Here is a 20,193-nt window from a genome sequence, read left to right as displayed (position 1 = left end):
TTCTGTAAGTCATCTGGTCTCAGCCTCCACTCAAAGCAGAGACAATTCAGTCAGGCTGCTCAGGGCCTTTTCTAGTTGAGATTTGAACTTCTCAAAGGGTACAACCTTTAGCGACAAAGTTTTTGAACCTCTGGTACAGTGTTTGATCACCTTCACTGTGATAACATTTCTCCTAATAAGAATTTCTCATGCTGCAACTTCTGCCCATTCCTGTCCACATGCACCTATGAGAAAGATCTGGCTTCATCTTCTTTACACACTCACATTAGACAGTGGAAGGCAGCAAGCAGTACAATTCCCTCATGAGCCTCATGTTCTTAAGGCAGGTGAAATCCAGTTCTCTCAACCTCTCCTTGTATGACGTGCTGCCATGCTCTAACCACCACAGTGGTCCTTTGCTGCCTGTCCTTCAGTGTGCCCAGGTCTTTTTTATACCAGGAAATCAGAATGATTAGGAGAATTGGGTGCCTATGAAGGCAACAGAAGTTGACAGTGTTTTGAATTCTCCCCTGGAGGTAGTTAAGAGAAAATACTTAAAATGTGTATCTCTGCTTAATTTAGCAGTAACTGTTGAGGTCAGTGAACTATTTCATTGGATGCTGAACAAACACAGAACCAGACTGCACCACTCATACATAAGACCTGCCCATATTTGCTTCCAGATCTTCAAGGTAAGCCTACCTTCCTTATACTAGAACTCAGAAATTCCTGACTAGTGCTACAAGCTGACCACACTGGCCACAAGACCGGGCAGTCCCACCAGCTCGCACATTATCCATGAAAGCTCAGAAAGACACATGTTCACACTGAGCATTTTCAAGCCAAATGGTTCATTTCCAAGTGGCCTGGCCTGAAAAAAATCCCATGTTCTCTTTAGGTAATTAAAAAAAAGTAAAGTAAATAAATAAACAGAAGAGACAATGTTCCCAACCAGCAGGAACAATTAATCTCTGTGATTATTCCTGGAGCAAACTCCTGCTTTTACTCTCTAGAAGGCACATCTCAGTGAATTTTCCATCATGTGGGCCTGCTGTAGTGGAAAGTTAATTTACATTTTTCTCTTTATCATAGTACTTTCTTTTATTAGCTTCTTATTGCCACACGGTCTCAGGTCATACTGAGTCACACAAGAGAGCAGTTCCATTTTAGAAGGCACAGTCTCCGGGACAGAAGCTGGCCTAGCAAATTCTTAGCATGAATAGCATTCTGCAATTCATAGTCTTTCTAATCATCTCCAATCAGATACTGCAGACAGTGCTTAGTTTAGCATTTCGTGTCCCTCCCCAGGTCAAAGGGAATGAACCATAGATGGATCACGTATTTCTGAAATCGTTTAATGTCCCAAGCTTCTAGAAAACTGTCAGCTTACAGTTTTTATGGAGTAGAATATGATAGTATTTTGTATCTTTAGATGATGTACATCACTTACCAGCTGCAGAATGCATGTGACCTGCTGGGCCATTAAATACTGTAAATTGTGAGCTGCTCATTACTTTTAGGGGTATTCTCTAGTCTGTGTAGGATACACCTACAACATAGTTCCTTGCACTCAAATCTATATTTGGGCTTATTGCCTGAGGAACATGGAGATAAACTTTTTACTTCTTTCAATTAAATTCATGGGCAGTGTTTGAAGTCTTATGTGCAATCCTGTAAAGTTCTCTCATACCACTTTTCATCTATGATTAGTTAAACCTCTTGAAAATGTTAATGAGAACAAATTCTGTTCCAAAATGCAATGTACCACCTGAAAAAACATAATACCGGTTTTACAGAACTGTATCTTCAAACAGCACTGATATAGCAGGGAAGAGCACCTTCTTTCTAAAGTTGGCATGCTAGAGTCTTTTGGGATGAGTGCATGAAATCAACTGATAGCTGTCAATGCACAGTTCTGGGCTGTTCCATCACAAAGTCAGCTCTGCTTTTAATTAAAATAATTTCAATCTGCTTCTGAAATAAAGCTCCAGATGCAGTACTTAGTGATTTGCTGGCAGTGAGTGTTGCTGCAATCTGCCTCTGAAGAACAGGAGCATGATCCAAGGCTGCTCCAGCCTTTGCCGGGTTTGGGATTCCCCACAGGGTTTTCAATAGCAGGAAATTAGCAGCATGCTATGGCTTTCGGATCACATCTCCTCTCCCTGGCCTGGTTCCTGCTCCAGGATTAAGGAGTGGCAGTCTGGCAAACAGACTCTGCACTGCTCCAGGATTCCTCCTTCAGAAAGGGGATGTCAGGCTACCCATTTAGGCTATCGCAGCTTTGCGTTGCTCAGCCACAGTGACAATAAATGGTATTTAATGGGTGGAGGCTCTTACCCATGCTATGAGCTTTTCTCTGCAAAATTAAATAAAGCTTACTGTTTTCTTTTGTGTCTCTGTGCACACTGGAAGCTGGAAATATGTGAAAGGACTCAAAAGTACAGCAAGCTACACCTGACAATACATATAACACCCTCAACTTGTGTGAGACTTTTTCTTGCTAAAAATTGTTCCAGGCAGCTTTTAAATGATTCTACTGTTACATTTTGTACTATTCCTCCACTACAACATACCTAGTATGTTCTTGTATAACCTGATACACTGCAGTGCCATAAAGGGCTTTACTATGCTTAGTCTAAAAGTAAATTTCCTTCCTTTCAGCAAATTATACCCTATTCAGCAATAATAATTCTTTTGTACCACCCACCATACAAACTTCTGCTTTCCTGTCATTTACAGTTCCAATTACTGTCATCTTACCCTAAGTTTTACAATACATTTTACTCTTTTAATCAAAGTCAGCTTCAATAATGCCCCCAACTTGCTGCTGGTCTATACTGAGATTTCCACAATGTACATTTATCTGGAAGTGAAGTACTTGCACCTAATGTCAGTATGTCAGAGCCATTCCCACCAGAACATACTGAACTACTATTTGCTCTCTGTTCTGGAATGAGAAGTCTTAGTAACATTGCCAGAAACTGCCTAATGCTACACTGCTCTTGATATCACTGCCTTCTACTGATCATGTTCCTTCCACCAGATGACCATGTGTTAGGTTATCTTTTCACCTACTTCTGGGTTCCAGTCCCTTAATTTCCTGATCACAATTGTAGCTTTCCTAGACTTCTGTGTATTACTGTTTATACAATCTTCCCATTCAGTGCTACCTACAGATATGTTGGCTGTACCACAAAACCAGTTAATGCCTTTGATCCAACCAGCAATTTACTGAATCACAAGTTAATGTTTCACTTACTTAGGGGGCTGAATGGAAAACAAGAATTTCACTTTACAAAGAAAAAGGAAAAAATTAGAAAATAAAAGCAAGCTCAAAATATTATTAAAAAAGCAGACATTAAAATTATTTAGTAGAATAAACCCAAAAGGAAATCCAAAACAAACAACACAATCTCAGACCAAGCAGTAGATTGTGGATTCTTTCAGACCTTGCAAGTTTATGCCCTTGAGTTTTACCCTCTCCCTTTCCTCCTAGACTCTCCCTGTTTAGCTGAAGGACTTGTTTTATTTTCAGTATCTGAATGCTTCATGAATACAAACAGATTTATTCTCACTATAGTGACATGTTACTGATGTAGAAGAAATACACAGAAAAACCAAGAAAATTTTCCAGACAGACTTATGAGTTTGTATGTTCAAAATTCCAGATGCCCAAGAGAAGACACCATTCACACCCCAACTTTCAGTAAATGCTAAGCCTGAAAACCTAGACCCCTCAAAGGTTTCCAGATGGTTGCTTGGATATTGAGACTCCTCAGAGAAGTAGTCAGTCCTGAAAGTAATATTGAACAAAGAGGCCTGAGGTTGTACTGTCAGCCCATGACAAAGGTTCTAGACCAGACCAATGTGCATTTATATACTAAACTCCCACGGAGGATGTAGGTCAGTGAGAGCAGAGGACTTAACCAAGCCTCAGGAACCTGGGCCTGCATTTCAGCTGCCCTGACACTAATACCACTGCCTATGCTCCGGACCATCCTTCTCCTCACACTGCAGTGTGGTCTTACACCACAGAGCACTTGCAATCATGAGTTACAGTTGAAAGAAGAGAAGCTTTGCTGGTGTTAAAACTGAAGATGGATTTCAGGGCATCTTGTCATCCCCAACAGGCAGAACATTCCAGCTAAGAGGAAGAATACTGAAATGTCTACCCTGAACTGGGTAGGTGGTAACTCACATTTATCTTCTAGTAGCTTTATTTTATTTGAAAAATTCTCTCATGTCATTGAAGCAGTAAAATGGGAAGGCAGAGAACTGGCAGATTAAGGGGTCAGAGCATGTTAAACTCCACACAACATCAGGCAGCTCTTCTTTTTCTGTGTGGCAGCTCTGTCATGGGTCTGGTGTTTTAGGGACAAGACAAAGGAACAGTGCCAGCACATTATCACTTCTTACAGAGTCTGGCAAAACATATGGTCCATTTGGCTGATTTATACTGGCAAAGAGGAGAATTCATATTTTCTATATATTTTGGCTTAACATCTATATTGTGACATATAACCATGGCCAATTTCAGGCTGGAACCAAATTAAAAGAAACAGGACTGACCCAAAAAATATAAGGGAGAGGCCAAGAAAAACAGTGACTTTTAAGTCATTGAGAACACTGCCATCTCTAGGCATTGTGAGTGATGCAAATATATGCAAAAATTAACATAGGCCTGAGTAGAGTGCTGGTGCTCTGACAGGCACTGAAATGAATCAGCCTTCCAGGTGAGGAGAGACTATGATATCCTGAACTCTGCACATTATGCCACTGGAAGGTAGAGAAAGTGTCACTCATAGGAAAATGAGAGGAAAAACAAGCCAAAGAGCTGACAGACTGGGGAAGGGTACTAATGACACTTGTCCATTTTCCAGCACTGTTAAGTGACTTGATTTTCTTCTAAACCTTGGAATTGTCTAGTTGGTAGGACTGTCTCACATGACAGCTATTCCATAAAGGAAAGCTCATGAAATCTACTCCAGAGCAGACAGAGCTAATCAGTACATAGTGGCTTTAACTGATTTGGCACTGTTGAAATCCCTGGAAGTAAGACATAATAAGGCAAGGCAGCAACAAAGCCCCATGTATCAACCCACTGCTAGCAGTGAGTCTAAGGAATCACTCAGAGATTAATGGCAGGAGTGCCATTGCTGCCCTGGCCAGCACATGCCAGAGGATATGGCAGGCTGGGCACGATTACTGCTCCTCTGAATTGAGTCAGATATAACCTCCTGCCAACTAACTCTGGGTGACAACTGAAGTCTGTGTATTGTTTGGCTCAGAGCCCAGTGACCAATAACCCCCAATTCAGAGACCAAACATAACTGAGGCCATTAAACCAGAGTATCAGTTGAACTTCTTTTCCTTGAATACCCTTTCCCTCTATAGTCTACAAATCTCAAGGGAGATGAGATTCCTGGGTTCTTGCCACTTTGTATACTGAAGTATCATACAGTTCCAAGAAGGGGAAAAATTGAAACACATCATGTAATAGAGAGGTCACAGGCTAGAAAAGTTTTAACCTTCCTGTGTCTGGACTGTAGCCTGCACATCTAACAAGACATGGACACTGTCCCTTCTGTGCTTATGCCCCTTGTCTGCACACAAACCCATTACATCTTGTGACATGACCCATTCTCATTCAGCTGTCTCCCTCAGTATACCACTGTGCTTCCCTCTTGGCTCACAGCTCAGTAAAAAAGAAACTAGAAAACTTTCAATCACTCCTAAACAGCAGATGTACACTTCCACAGACAGAATTAGTTTAGCTCAAGGTAAAGTTGAAACTGAATTCAAACACTCCTGGTGGTCACAATTTTTAATCATAAGATGATGATCTGACCACCTGTCTATTCAGACATCGAAATGTCAAGGAATATCACAAAGTGTAGGAAATCCTTATTGTAGTCAGTATTTTTTAGCAGGAGAAAAATATGGCACCTGACTCCCTGACCATAAGATACTTATGGTTAAGACAGCTTAACTTAAGCCGAGTAAATTTACTACAAGAACTTCTGCTTTAAGCTCTTCACCGAAGTCAATAGGGACTGTAATCATGGGTCTGAGTGTTTTTGTCTCCAGTTGTTGTCCAGCTACCTACCCAGTATGACTGTAGTTCATTCAAGTTCAGTTGTGGCTATACTGTAGGTGTATTTATTCTGTTTTCACTTTTCACATCATCACATATAAATACAGTCAGTGAGTGGCACTTGAAAGGCACTGACATGCAGAATGATGGGCTTGCTCCTACTGTTACACTTTGGATATTCAGGAGCCTGCTATTTTTTATTCCAGTGCACAGAGTGCCCATTTGCCTAATAACATGCCAGCATTATTGGCCTGCATGTTATATTTCTTGGTTCAATTCTACTCATTTCTTTGTTAGTAGTAAAAGTTTCACAAATAAATGAAGCACTTGCCTGTGCTTTAACCACCAGACTGTACTCCCACACTGCACTTAGGAAGGAATGAAAGCAGGAACAAGCCAAGCCACAGAAGGCTCAGTTTACCTTGCTACAGATCAATACACACAGCAGCTTCTTCTATCAAGCTGACTTCTCTACCACAAATGGATTAACTGCAGTGAAAAACAGCATTTTAACTCTCACTTTAAGCCCATGGTAAATGAGACAGGATACCTTTACTGATGGTCAAATTTCTGTAGGAATGGCTCTACTGATGGACCCTACTGTAGTGGCTGGATGAGTCTTGCCTTTTCTCAGCCCCAGCCCATCCTCTGTGCTGGTGCAGTGGTTTCCTGAGGGAAGAAGGAGCTCTGAGTGTTTTCAGATGTACCTTTTAACCTGTGATTATTTTATAGTCAACTCATGGTTACCTTTATGAAGACTGATGGGATTGTGACTAGATAGGCCATCAGATCAGAAGCTCAGAAGCTGGATCTAAAAGATTTATAGTTATGTTTGTCTGGAGCTGCACAATGTGAGTTTTTCCAATGGGGCAGGATTATGTTAAGTCTGTGCTTCCGGATGTTAATGATCCTTCTTTCATTACTCTCCTGACCTATGGTCTTGTATCTTAATGTATATAGTTTGTATTTTCCACATGTTTATTTTACCTGGCTTGTCTAGTCCCATTACATTAAATAATCAAGGGGAAACCATCTTGAGTTATGCTAAAACATGAAACAAATACAGCATAAGTAGATGATTGAAAAACTCCAGGATCAAATAGCTGCTGAAAACTTTTGTAGCACAGATATTCCTGAAGCAAATTGGAGATATGGGTAAAGGGCTTGGACTTCCCCTCTTCTCTGATCTATGCAGAAACATAGACAAAAGTAGCCACTGAATTCCAGCCAGGTTAGTGCATTGGTGTTGTGGCTTAGGAATGGTACTTTCCAATTTAGTACTAAAAAACCCACAGGCTGCTCCCCCTCCTCCACTCTGTCTGGAGGCACAAAAACATCACAGGTTGAGATAAGAACAATTTACTGGAAACAGCAACAAGATAAGAAAATGAACAATATAATAATAGCAAAAATCTTAATGACAAAAGTGTACGGAAGAGAGCGATTCACATGCAAAAATGCTCACTGCAGCATTTGACAATAAACAGCCCTGGAAGAATTTTCTCAGCTGGAAGGAACCCCTTCTTCCTGGAAGACACAGTCCTTTTGCTCTCCCAGAGCAATGACATGGAGGGGTAGAGAATAACCTCTGGGTTCTGGCCATGCCTCTTCCTGGCTACTGTAAAAAATGAACCCTGTCCTGGCTAGAACCAGGGCAACTGGGGGAGTAACTGAGTTCCACATGTCTCAGCTTGAGCTCCATTACTGTACGATTATTAAACTGGACCTTTTTCTCCTGTCTGTGTATCGTTACATGATACTTGCCTGGAAGTCACCTCCACACGTATCATCTCCTTGTGAAATTATCCTTGGTATAATTCTGAAAATGAGTATTATTTCACTTTAGCCCCAAAATACCCAGCACAGAATCACAGAATAGTTTGGGCTGGAAAAGATCTCTGAGACCATCAAGTCCAGCCTTTGACTGTGTTGTCCCCTAGACCTACTCATGATACTGAGTGCCATGTCCAGGTATTTCTTGAACACTTCCAGGGATAGTGACTCCAGGAATGGCACGCTTTATGGCAAAGCTGGGAACTGAACACAAACTCCTTCAACCTAAGCCTTAGCCACCAATTATAAACTCTTGAGATGCTTAAGAGGAAACTTTTTCATTGCTCTGGAAACATGAGGTCTCAATTCACATTTCCTCATACAAAGCCCATCAGAAAAACCATACTACAAGTAAAAGATACATATCATGGCCCTTAATTTAATCAGGAGCTGTCAACAGTTACCTATATTTTCAGAAGTCTGAGCTCAGCCTCTTGCAGAATCTGTTCTCATGTAATCTTTCCTTTTTTCTGGTGAATTTGGACATGATGGCAGTCATTCCCTAACAGGGATCATGCATAGCCTTCAGGAACTGGCCCACTGGAGCAGCAAAAGAGATTGTCTCACAGACCAAGAAGAAAAGGGAAAGACACAGAGCTGAACCAAATAGGGTTAAAAAAGGCAATGGCAGGGGCAGACTCCATTTGTCTTTTCTTTATACAAACCCTCCTAAGGCATAATCTCCTTGTATTTCCCTACTCTTCTTCCTGCTGTTTCTATATGCCCAGAGAGGTCACTAGGAAAGTCAGGAGGAGGAGGCACCTGGCTTGGTGGCTAAGCCATTGGATAAGGAACTCTGGGCTCTATCCCAGCACAGCCGTGAGCCTGATGCAAGACCTGGACACCTCCTTTCAGTTCTCTGTCTCTTTTTCCCTCCCCTTTCCTCACACAGGCACATCTGGTTCCTTCATTTTGCTTGAAAACTCATCTAGACATAGGCTGCTCTTAATGAGGTTGGGCACAAGGCAGGGCAGTACAATTGCAGGCTTGGATGTGGGGTTTAGGTATGCCTGTAATATGAATGATAATGATCTAAAACCCATCTGTGCAAAGGTAATCTTTTGAAGGAAGGAGTTTCACTCCACAAATGTAGGATTGGGGATCCATAGGTGGGGAATGTTGGAGGTCCTGCCAGTCTTTGAGAAATGAAGAAAGCTGAAGCAATGACTACTGCACAAATGAGGCATGAAAAACAATCCTCTCTTACGCTTGGAGACAGCATCCTTCCATTTCCTTCTTCCTTTTACCTTTTGCTTTAAAAACAACAATTATGCTTTTTTTTCCTTTTTTCTTTTTTTTATTACCTCTTCTGCCCTACTCCCTTCTGTCTCTAGGTCATTGCCATCTTGCCTTATGCTTGTACTTTTCCTAACATTTACCTCTCTGTCTTTGAGGTCTGCTTTCTCTGATCTCTCCAACCCTCTGCAACCCCATCATCTCCTCACATTGTGAGTTTGCACTAGTTGGAGAGAAAGCAATAATAAGAGCCCACCCAGTACAGTTCTTTCCACAATGCCCAGAAGGATCTGTGTTTGAGGCATGTTTTGAAAATCATTGTAAATCAGGAAACAGCAAGGTGGAGTGAAAGGAAACTGGAAAGAGCTCTCAGCTTACAAATGTATAATGCAAGAACACAGGCCCTCACTCCAGTAAACTGGAGCCAACAGTTACTAGACCAAGTTCCTTAAGCAAAAAGTCATTATTATGACTAACTCATTCTGTATTTATAGAGAAGTAATGTTAGAAGACAAACAGTTCAAACAGTGCTCTTGCACTAGATGTTCTTGTTTTTTTTCTTTATGTGGTCTTTTATTCCAACATTAATTGTGGTTATAAATCATTCCCAACCTGCTTTGGAATGATTTACAAAAACTCTGTGCTGTTGAAAACACAGACAACTTACACATACAAAATATAAAGCACTCAGCAGCTCACACTCAGCAGGGGTAAAAAATACCATGTATTAAGAACCAAACCCTTAGAAGACTTCAGAATTAATTATCATTAAAACATTTCTCTGTCTGCTACCACAAATGGCTACAGGTACTTCTGCAGCACACAGAGAATACTGGAATGGGCAGAGCAATCACTGACAGGTGTTTTTGAGAGGCATTTGAGCCAGGAAAAATTTTGTATTCACAAAGATCTGGAGATGAAAGAATCTTGGCAAGACTGAGGGGTGACCAGGATAGAGAAGGATTGTGGACACTTAACCACTGCCTATGACCATCCAGGGCAGAAAGGATGAAGCCAAAAAGCTTGAAAAGGAGAAGAATAGATTATATATATATTTTTTTTTTCCCCTTCATTGAAACATATCAGTCCCACAAGGGGGAATGTTATATGAACAACCAGGGGCGCACATTCCCTTGAGAGCCAAGCAATGTGGGACCTTGGCAGGCAGGCCACGTGCCAGACTGCGAGAGAGCAACCTTCTTGCAGTCTCCCTACATTTTGTGGAGAGGTAGGAAAAAAAAAAAAAAAAAAAAAAAAAAAGAGCTTGTTAAAACTAGCACAACTTTCAGATTAAATTTTTGTCGTGTTTCACTTTGGAAGTCTCTTGAACAACCTCAGTGCTTCAAAGCTGAGGCTAAAAATCTCCCAATCTCCCAGAAAATGCTCCTGCATTTAATAAGCTGTTTTGACTGAAATTCAAAGTGAAAGTAAAGATTTCTGTTGTCCTAGCAATAGAAAATGTGACCCTGATCTGTAACCCCGTATCTGAGCAGACAAAAATGTGTACTCTGTTAAAATCTGCAGATTGTTCAGACACATTGGCATGAGAATAACTGTGGTTCCCCTGCAGTCAATAGCAGAAAATCTCATTATCTCTAATGGAAATACCTCTGACTAATTTTATTTGGAAAGAAGGTGCTAGAGGGTGGTGTCTGAACACCAACATAACAAACCTGTAAGTGACATAGTGGCTCAGCTACTGGGCAAAATTACTTCTAGTTCACTATTCACTCTTTTCAACTGTTCTAGCACAAAACTAGCCCTTGAAGTGCTTTGTATTCTAAGAACATGCCAAATGTGGTCAAGGAGATAAGCACAGAGCAACTGAAATACCATTAACATGAGTGATGCTTGTAATTGGCTTATGGATGCCATGAATCCTGTGGTTCAGATTTTCTTGAATGACCTGGGTAAAATTTTGGTTGCTCCTGAGGACCCTGTCAAGGTTCCCTGGTGTCTTGCCTCCAAGGACTTCAAGCATGGCATTAGTGCCTCCCATCACCCAACTTCTTTACAATTAAATCCCAAATATTTGAAAGTTAAAATGACAGAAGCGAACAGCCCTGACTGAAAAAAGTATTAGTCCTCCCATTTCTGCCAGCATAGATAGGAACATATGTGCCCTGTGGAGGCTGGGAAGATCACTGTAATAGTTTCCTAAATCTACCTGTTTTGATTATGCTGGTTTGCATGGAGCAGACCAGACAGTACAATCCAGAGGTTTCATTTCCACTTCCATTTCAGCACTTCTTTTCTACTAACTACCCCATTTCCTGAATCATCTGCAGCAAAGTGAGCAAAAGACTCCTAGGAGTCTACAAATCAGTAGATAAAATATCAGGTTGATCAATTTGCTAAGATGAAAAGGACTAGAGGCAATTTTCAAAGGACCAGATAGTAATAATGTTTATTTTTACTGCAAATTCTTCAGTTATCCTAGCATTTAAAAACTCCTTAAAAAACCCTCAGGTTTTATGATTTTTATTTCCTTTTCTTTTTAATTTTCCACTCAGTATTACTGTGAGTGCTGGCTAGAAAATATGTTTTTCCCACCTTGGAAAGGACAATGATTCAAACAACAGAAAATGTGTCCCAAGGCATCTGGATTTAACTCTAGACTTTCAAAGCTCCTGTGAACCTCTTGTGGTCTCCTCTCCTCTCCTTTGTTTGTAGGGAAACAAAGAAAGTGCATCATCTGCAACCAAGTCCCGCCAGAAATTTTAGACAATAGGGCAGGATAAGCCCAAAAGAGAGGTGAGTTTTAGCTCTTGTGTTTTTCTGCAGCAGTTTTGAAGTAAATGCTGTTCCTTAGTCTAAAGAGAGGCAAAACTCCCTGTTGAAAGCTCATGGCTTCTCTGGTTTCTTGTGAAAGACCAGTTCATATACAGGCAAGAGTTGAATGAAGTCTCCCCAGGCCCCACCTAACACTTCAAATGAAACACCACGGTCTCTCAAGTGCAGAATCACAAGCATAAAAGGCTTGCTTTTGATGCACTGACAGATCACCTGCCATCAGATGGTTGTTTATCTCATTAAAACATTTCTTCTTTCATGAAAGTGGCTTTTCTGCTTAAATGATAGGATTGAATAATACATTGAATAATGATGATATGAAACATACAGCCTGTATCCTTGAAAAAAAAACTGCACTTCAAAATACTGGGCTTGGCTGCTGCAGTAACTGAAGGACAACTGCAGGACAATTGTTTCTGCAATGTCAGAGAGGCTTTAATACAAATGAAAATACCGAAGAAAGATTTCTCCTGCTTACCAGCACACTGATTGTTTTCATCCAACTGGAAACCAAAGCGGCAGAGGAGAGGTCTTGTAACAGTGGGGTAGTTGGGAACAGGGCCGGGTGCTGGGGGCGGTGGATAAACATTGGAATAAGGACTCAGATACGGAGATCGATACACTGGGTTTGTTCGGGGGACGCATAAATAGCCACCGTTCTGGTTGACACACACCATGTCTCCTCTGCAGGCCTCAGGGATAGTCCGGCATTCATCAATATCTGGAATGAAATTGCAAAAGTTTAAAGAATGATTTCGCCTTAAATGGGACCTAGCAAAAAATAGTTAAGGTTTTTTTTGTAAAACATTGCAAAATAAATTACATTCTCCATTAAAAAGACTTCCTTGTGGAGCCTCACTTTGAAGTTAGATTGTACTAAAACAGGAAACATCCCTGATATTTAACATATCCTGTTATCTACTCTTTTTACTTCACTATTAGAGGTTAGAGGGAGAGGACAAGGCCTACTTTGCTATTCCATAGAAGTTTGGTTTCAACACTGATTTATACAAGGCTGCAGCATGCTACTGCCTGTTCCTGCTAGAGGGTCTGTCCAAACTCCGACATGCAGATCAGGATTTCTGAAAACGATGGTTTGGTTCTGCCCAGCTGTGAAACTTGGATCCTGCTTTGGAAGTCTCAACTTCCCTCCCAAAGAAAAAAATAGGGATGCTCAGATCTGGGAACACACTTCAGGCCTCTTTTCTGCTTTGATTGAGATGGTTGCTGAATTAAATTTAGAAAGATACAACTGGTTTAGCCAAACTGAGCATTCCCCTGGTTCTTGGGCCACAGAAGCAGGAGACTATGGCAGGGCAAACAACCTGCTCAGGTTTTTCCCTTTCTGTTTGATGACTTTATTGCATGTAGAAGATGCTGCCCTGGAGACTGAATGCCATTGACAAAAAGATGCTACAGGGCAAAGTGCAAAGATTTCCTTACACTACGTCAACTCAGTTTACTTGGGGTTTAGTGCTGACAGTGGAAGACTTTATCTAAGCTTGCAGGTGAAGACAGGCAACAATGACAATAAACCCTGAGTTTGAAGGAGAAAGAGAAGGAGAGTGAAAAGCCCTCATTCTTTGGCAGCTAGACTGAGCTCCTATCAAAATGCATCGTTGTTTGAGTTGCCCTGACAGTCTGTTAGTATCTCAGCAATGTCAAAGATCAGTGCTATGTAAAGACACACACCCACATATTTATATATACACATATTTTTTTGTATATACAAGTATACAAACACACATATTTGTCACACAGTAAGAACTTTTAAACTAAAATATAGTAAGAGCAGCATAATGTTAACTCAATAAATTCAGGATTTCTGAACCCAAATTTATATGTATTGATTTAATTAAACTCCTACCTAAGCATTGCCCAGAGGCACGGTCCAGGTCAAAACCATTACTGCATTGCTGCTAAAATAAGAGAAAAAAAGACACTCAGTGACTGTGAAATGAGAGTTTTGCAGAGTCAAATGCCCATCTTGATTATTATGATTAGTACAATAGCTCAGCATGATACAGTTCATCAAAATAAAATCCCCTCCCCAGAGGACAGTCAGCAAGGCATGAACCTGAGGCCTTAGCATGTGTTCCAGCCCCTTAGCTCAGGAGCAGCACCCTCAGGTGGTGGCAGTGTCAGGTTGTTTCTCTGCCCAGGGGTCACCAGTGTGCAAAGGGTTATGAGCTGTTAGCACACAATTACAGTCTTCTAGTTTGGGGTCTTGTTTTTGCCAGAACAGGGGGGTTCATCTTGAAGGTACTTGCTACCTCTCTCACAGGCTCTAAAGCTCCCCAGACAGCCCATTCAGCACACAACACGTTAGACCTTGACTGATCTGGAGCCACAGTTGAAACACAGCAAGCTCACTAAAAATAAGGCTTTTCCTTTCCACCAAATCTTGTAATTTTTAGAGAATAAATCTTTAGAGAACATGTTATAGGCATTCAGGGTTACTGGAAGCCTTGTCTGCCCCTTCCTATTCTGTGGTGCTGGTCATTATCAGGCCTGCAGCACTGAGTCTCCAGTACCTCCCCAGTGACCTCAGCATTTCTAAATAGGTGAAAGTCCTGGTGATGATGGTTTCAACTCCCGTTAAAATTATTCCCTGCTCTTCCTAGTTTTTGACTGGGAACTCCAGCTGTTTAGCAAGGGGCCAAGAAATTGACACAGGCACAGGATCTTCCAGTAAACAGGTTGTACTAAGGAATGTAAGCAAGAGATACCAAGGAAACAGGAACCACTGAAGCAACCAGAGGGCAGAGGGATGGAGTGTGTTCAAGATTCTTCCTTTTTTGTTGGTTCTTAATGATAAAGACACTTATTTTTGGACTTTATGGAAGAAATGAGTGGAAGAGTAAAGTACTTAATTGATGTCTGGAAAAGTAGTAAGTTGTAGATGGGAGACAAAGGTCTAGAGGGGTGATTCAGTGGAAGTGGGTCATTGCAGGAACTAGGGACAGGACATGAAGTGAAACACATGGCACCATTTGTATTGCACCTTCCACTTGCACATATGAATATGCAAAACCACTGCTAGAAGCATTAGACAAGTATGGAGGAATTCTGCCTTCATTTATTTTGGCATTCCAAGACATTTTGGTATCATGTCGTGGAAAGCCAAGATATTCTAATGGGAGATTGTTTAATCACTCTCATGTTTTAAAGACTGTATGTACTCTATCTTTCGTTCTCCTTTTTGTGTACATACACTACACCTAGGTTAGGTAGAAAAACTGAAATAGTTTTTAACAAAATTATTTTGTTTTGGTCAATAAATGATGATTCAGAAACACTGAAACTACTGTAGAACTGGTTTCAACAACTTTCTAGAACTTTATTCTAGAGAAGATTCCAGTATTGTCACAATTGCCAGTTTCAGTATCTTCAGAAAGAACTCACTGCTGTAATTTCAGCTTCAAGTTGTCTTTTCAAAGCAACTTCAAAAATCAATTTATGTTACAAGATGTTTTTATAAAAATTATAATGCAAACAATATTTTTTTAAATTATAAAAACAAACCCTTGAAGACATCTCAAAAATTCTCCAGGGGTATGAAAAGCATTTCCCATACAGTTCCAATATTCACAAAAATATCAATAAGCATGCCCTGCCCAGGAAATTTTCAACGTAGTAGAAGAAAAACAACTACATTTTAGAGACTTTTAGCAAAAGTATTTAGAAACGCAGCTCTGGACACCGAATGTGTCTGGACTATCAACAAGAAATCCAAACAACATGCCTTTAGGAACAGTTTTTCCTCATTTAAAGTTACTTGGAGCCCAAGCACAAAAAGAACTAATGATTCTGCTATTTCAAGACCTGGACTGCTTTACTTCCACCCACCCTCTTGAACAGAAATGGGTTTGGGCATAAGTGAAAATGAAAACTGGGATACAGTCATTCAGGATCACAGTCCAGAATTAAACAATCTTCAGACATGATCCTGCTACACACAGAAAACGTGTATTTATATGAATGAATTTTCCAAATATGGATGTTTCTCACAATAGAACTGAGCAGTCTCTGGTCTCATGGGATAGTTTTTCTTATTTCCTGTTCCAGAAGTGTTCAGTTTAGAGGCAGAATCAGATTTTCAGCGAGGTCCAGGTTTCTACAGCGATATTGTGCTGAGCTGGCAAGGGTGAGTCAATAAGCTCAATCCATGTTCAACTCCAGAATCCTGCTGGCTCCAAGTTCTCCCCTCTAAACCCTTAGACCACACAGCTTCCTTTTCATGTAAACCCCAGACCACAGAGCTTCCTATCCACCTGCTAGCCAGTTAAAGATCATGCCATAGCACTTCAGTACTAACCAGTACATACACCTCTGCATGCACCTCTCACCTGTGCTTTTCCAGGGCTTGAAAGGCAGACAGCCAGTGTGAAAGCAGTCAGTATCCTGTAATGTGCATAGAAAATAGGCTGAAAACCTGATATCCAGGCTTATTACACAGAATTAAATACACATGGACAAATTAATTTCTAGTGACACTTCATTGTATTCCACAGTTTTGCTAACATGAATTTGGCCTCTGGAGAAGGAGTAATATAAATGTGGGCCAGATTCGGGACTCAGAGCCACTGACCCTGGTGGTGCAGTGGTTTTTACACAACTGGGACTGAAACCAGACTGTACATGTCTATAGACTAATTTAATTTTTATGGCATGCCATGCAGCAGCTGTTAAATGAACAAATGCGCAATATTCAATAAAGAGGTTTTGCCCCTCTCTGGCACCTTTCTTTGCAAAAATGAAAGCTTCTCTTGCACATTGTGCACATTTTACAGATGGATAACCAGAGCAAGGCCCTGCCTAAGCTCATAGTGTGAAGCTTTGGCAGGGCTGCAGACGTGTCACGCAGGAGGTCCTGAATCCAAGCCAGTTGCTCCAACCGCTAAACCGCATTTCATCCCCAAGAGGCTCCATCTGAGATGAATCCACTTTCTTGGGGCCAGATTCTGTCCCTTTACTCAGTCTTGAAGAAGACACACTGTGCCAGGTCACCAGCTACTAGAAGCTGTTATCTTCAATGGAGCATTCTCCAAGTATATCATCTTCATATCTAGTGGTCTCTACTGGGTCTCTCTCTGCTGCAACTGAAAGAAGAGGATCCCTTGCTAAAAGAGCCCTATACCTATATTTGTAGCTCCTTACATGGAGCATAAAAATTATGGTCAAGTAACCTCCTACCTCCAAGTATTTACTAACAGATAGGAAACCATGAAAGCACAGCCAGAAACTATGTCTATTTCTAGGTCTTGTGTATTTCAGTGTTTTGCTTCTGATTTATATGAAGCTTTCCAGTACCGTTAGACTCATACCTTGCTTATCTTGGATTGTAATTCTAAAAATGGCAATTGGATACAATACATTCCCACAAAACCAGTACAGGAAGCAAGGGATATTTTAGGTAGCCTTAGTTCTGCTACCCGTGTGAGCTGCCAACTTTCTCTTAGAGCTGTCCCTGATTTCCAGAGTGCAAACTGAGCTGCCGATCAAGACCTACAAATGCATGAGACAAAACCACACACAATGATGGACACATTACAACAAATTTGTTTTAAATGAGGAGAAGGGGACAAGCTCTGAAAAGTAAACATAAACCCTAAAATGATTGTTCATAGTGCTGTGGAGACAGATTGTACTTGTTGGCAACTTCTGAGTGACAAGGAAAGGCAAATTCTGCACAGTTTTCTTTAGAGTCCAATGTAAAGCATTCAAATTACAATTTTATCCATTTTAGGTTGCACTTAATTTATTGATTCCTCAAATCTTTTTGAAGAGATTTTAAAGTGTGCACTTCTATAAAGGCTGGATACTCACTTTGCATATAGCAAAAACAGCATTGGGAGGGAACACAACAGGTTATAGCAGAAGACTCTGACATACGCAGCAACTGGGCTGTGCTGCAGATTGCTGCAGGACAGTGCACGATAACAAGATCCCCCAGAAAACAGTCAGACAAAACTCAAACATTTTTAGACAGTCTTTAGTTTCCTTTGCTACAAGATGATATATTCTTTCCTCTTGATGGAGGGAGGGTGACCTTACTGCCTCATATGTGTTCTGTCTGCACCCATGATCTCAATTTGCTCGTTACTTTAGATCTAAAATCCCCTCAAGAATTATTAACAGGCATGCAGCACAACTTATCAACACTATATGCAGCTGGTCACAGTAGCTTGCCCAGCAGGCAAAATATTTTAAACTAGTAATTAACTTCTGCAATAGTAACTAATTACTTCAATCAATCACTGTAGCCAGTGGGATCATTACTGCTGCAATTCAGCACTCCCACAGATGCGCAGAGTATAAGCACAGATCAAGAAGGAACTCATCAGAGACAGCACAGCTTTAATAACAGGCAGATCATCTTTCCCCACCTCTGACCATTGAGATCCCGTCTCTTTGCAAATGGCTTTTGCAAGTGGATTGGCATAACATGTCCCTGCCACAGCTATTTTCCAAGTAGGTTTCCCGTCAGTAAGTAAAGAAGTTTCATGCATACCACTTACCTTCTTAATCCTTGCATGTCCAAAACCGTTGGGGAAAGGTGGAAAAAAACCAGAGTCTGTGCTGATGAATAACTAGAAAGTTTTCCAAACATTACCCTCTGCTAGCACTTCAGTTCCTCTGTCATTTATAGTCCAAAGAATGAAATGGCAAGTAATGGAGAAGATCGGGAGCCGTCTGTACCTCCTCAGACACTGGAGAGAATACAGAGAAAGCACCTGGTTTTGCTTAGTTCTCTTCTGTAATTCAGCATTAAACCAATTGGAGGAGGAATGTTAAAAATGAACACTTCATTTTCTAAGTATGTTAAACAATGCAAATGGGGGCCTCAGCCTGGGACAGCTGGTTTAGATTACAAAGCTCACCAACTGGCTAGACTCCTCACAACAACCTCGAGGAGCCTGCCAGGATAAAACACTAACAGCTTGAAGGAAAGCCTCTCCCGCTGCAAACTTCACAGTTAAATGTGCCTCAGAGCAGAGAGCACCGTTATTGGACAGAAACCCTTATCAAGGGACTGGAGAAGGGAAGGGATTGTTTTCCTTGCTCTGAGAACAAAAAAACAGGCTTTTTTGGAGGCCCTCTAGCTGGTGTCCTGGACAATGAATATGCAACACTCGCTGCTCTGTGCCAATGGCATACTGATGAAAGGTCTGACCCTCTGGGAGGTGAATAACTCGAATTCATGATGATCATAGCTACAGGAACTATATTGCTTGGGGATTATTTGAAAACAGGAATAAACAAATTAAACATTCAAAGGAAAACAAATGGCTTGTCTGCAAACACTGGCCCTTTTTAAACTGGACCCCATGCTTAAGGGAGCAGTTTATGATATGAAATATTTCTTCAGGGAAAGTATAACTTGCAGATCTCCAGTTATGACTGAAGAGGAAGGAAATAAAGTACTTTTTCAGGTGTTTTGCAACTTTGCCACAGGCAGAGCTTTAGTAGGTCAAGCAGAACATTTATGGGATCTGAAAGGTAAGCAATCAGATGCAGCAAAAATTATAGTGGATCCAAAGATGAACACTGAAACTAAATATAAACATGGACATTAAACAACTACTTTGAATTTCTGTTGAGTGTCCCATTTGAGAAAACCCTTTATTTCTAAGGAACCTGAAATTATGATCACACATGTCTGTGTAACAGACTGAGAAACAGAAGCACAGTTAATATAACAGATAATAATACAATTAGCCTCTAAGCATGGACATCCAACTTGAAATACAAAGACTGAGCTGCTTTAGGGGTGCTGAGCTCCCACAAGATGTATTGGAGCCAATGGGAAGCTCAAAAGCTTTGTACCTTGTTAACTGGCTGTAATTGTCCAAAATACCTTTCAAAAACGACAGCACCAGAGGCTCTAGGCCATTTCTGACAGTTTGTCTCAGTGACTTGTTTGGATCACTTGCACTGCATGGAAAATGAAACACTCACCTCGAATCATTCTAACAGTGTCTATACATTTGCAGATTAAGAAGAACCAATTTACTTACTTTATTTAAAGTTCCCAAAAGCCTAACAAAAACTTGCACAAGGGACTTCTGAAGAAGTTGCTGGGCATGCTGTGAAGGAGTTTTGTCATGGATCAAAAAACAGGCAAGAGAAGATAGAAAGCAAAGACCAGGAAAATTTTCATTGTGGCAAATGTCTAACAGTGAGTATTCCCACTGTTCCATACCACCAGGTTTTCTCAATACACTCAATAACCTGGAGATCTAACAGATCTAAGG

At 40.9% G+C, this 20,193-nt stretch overlaps 1 protein-coding gene across 2 annotated transcripts in view; it reads right to left on the bottom strand.

Moving 5' to 3' along the window:
- FBLN5 (fibulin 5) overlaps positions 1 to 18,927 on the bottom strand; it is a 45,394-nt gene extending 26,467 nt beyond the window's left edge. Inside the window, exons 1-4 of one of the 2 annotated variants that reach the window (XM_066321905.1) lie at positions 18,457 to 18,927; positions 16,285 to 16,339; positions 13,803 to 13,854; positions 12,414 to 12,656 (exon numbers count right to left, since the gene is read on the bottom strand). In XM_066321905.1, coding sequence (XP_066178002.1) covers positions 12,414 to 12,656; positions 13,803 to 13,854; positions 16,285 to 16,339; positions 18,457 to 18,548 — 442 coding nt within the window. In that variant the 5' untranslated portion in view covers positions 18,549 to 18,927. The remainder of the gene's footprint in view (positions 1 to 12,413; positions 12,657 to 13,802; positions 13,855 to 16,284; positions 16,340 to 18,456) is intronic. The other variant, XM_066321906.1, reaches the window with a different exon arrangement.
- Positions 18,928 to 20,193: the final 1,266 nt, after the last annotated feature.

Source organism: Sylvia atricapilla, chromosome 6, assembly GCF_009819655.1.
Source record: "Sylvia atricapilla isolate bSylAtr1 chromosome 6, bSylAtr1.pri, whole genome shotgun sequence".
NCBI lineage: Eukaryota > Metazoa > Chordata > Aves > Passeriformes > Sylviidae > Sylvia > Sylvia atricapilla.
The sequence above is the reverse complement of the archived record's forward strand: the minus strand, read 5'-3'. Positions and strand labels throughout refer to the sequence as shown.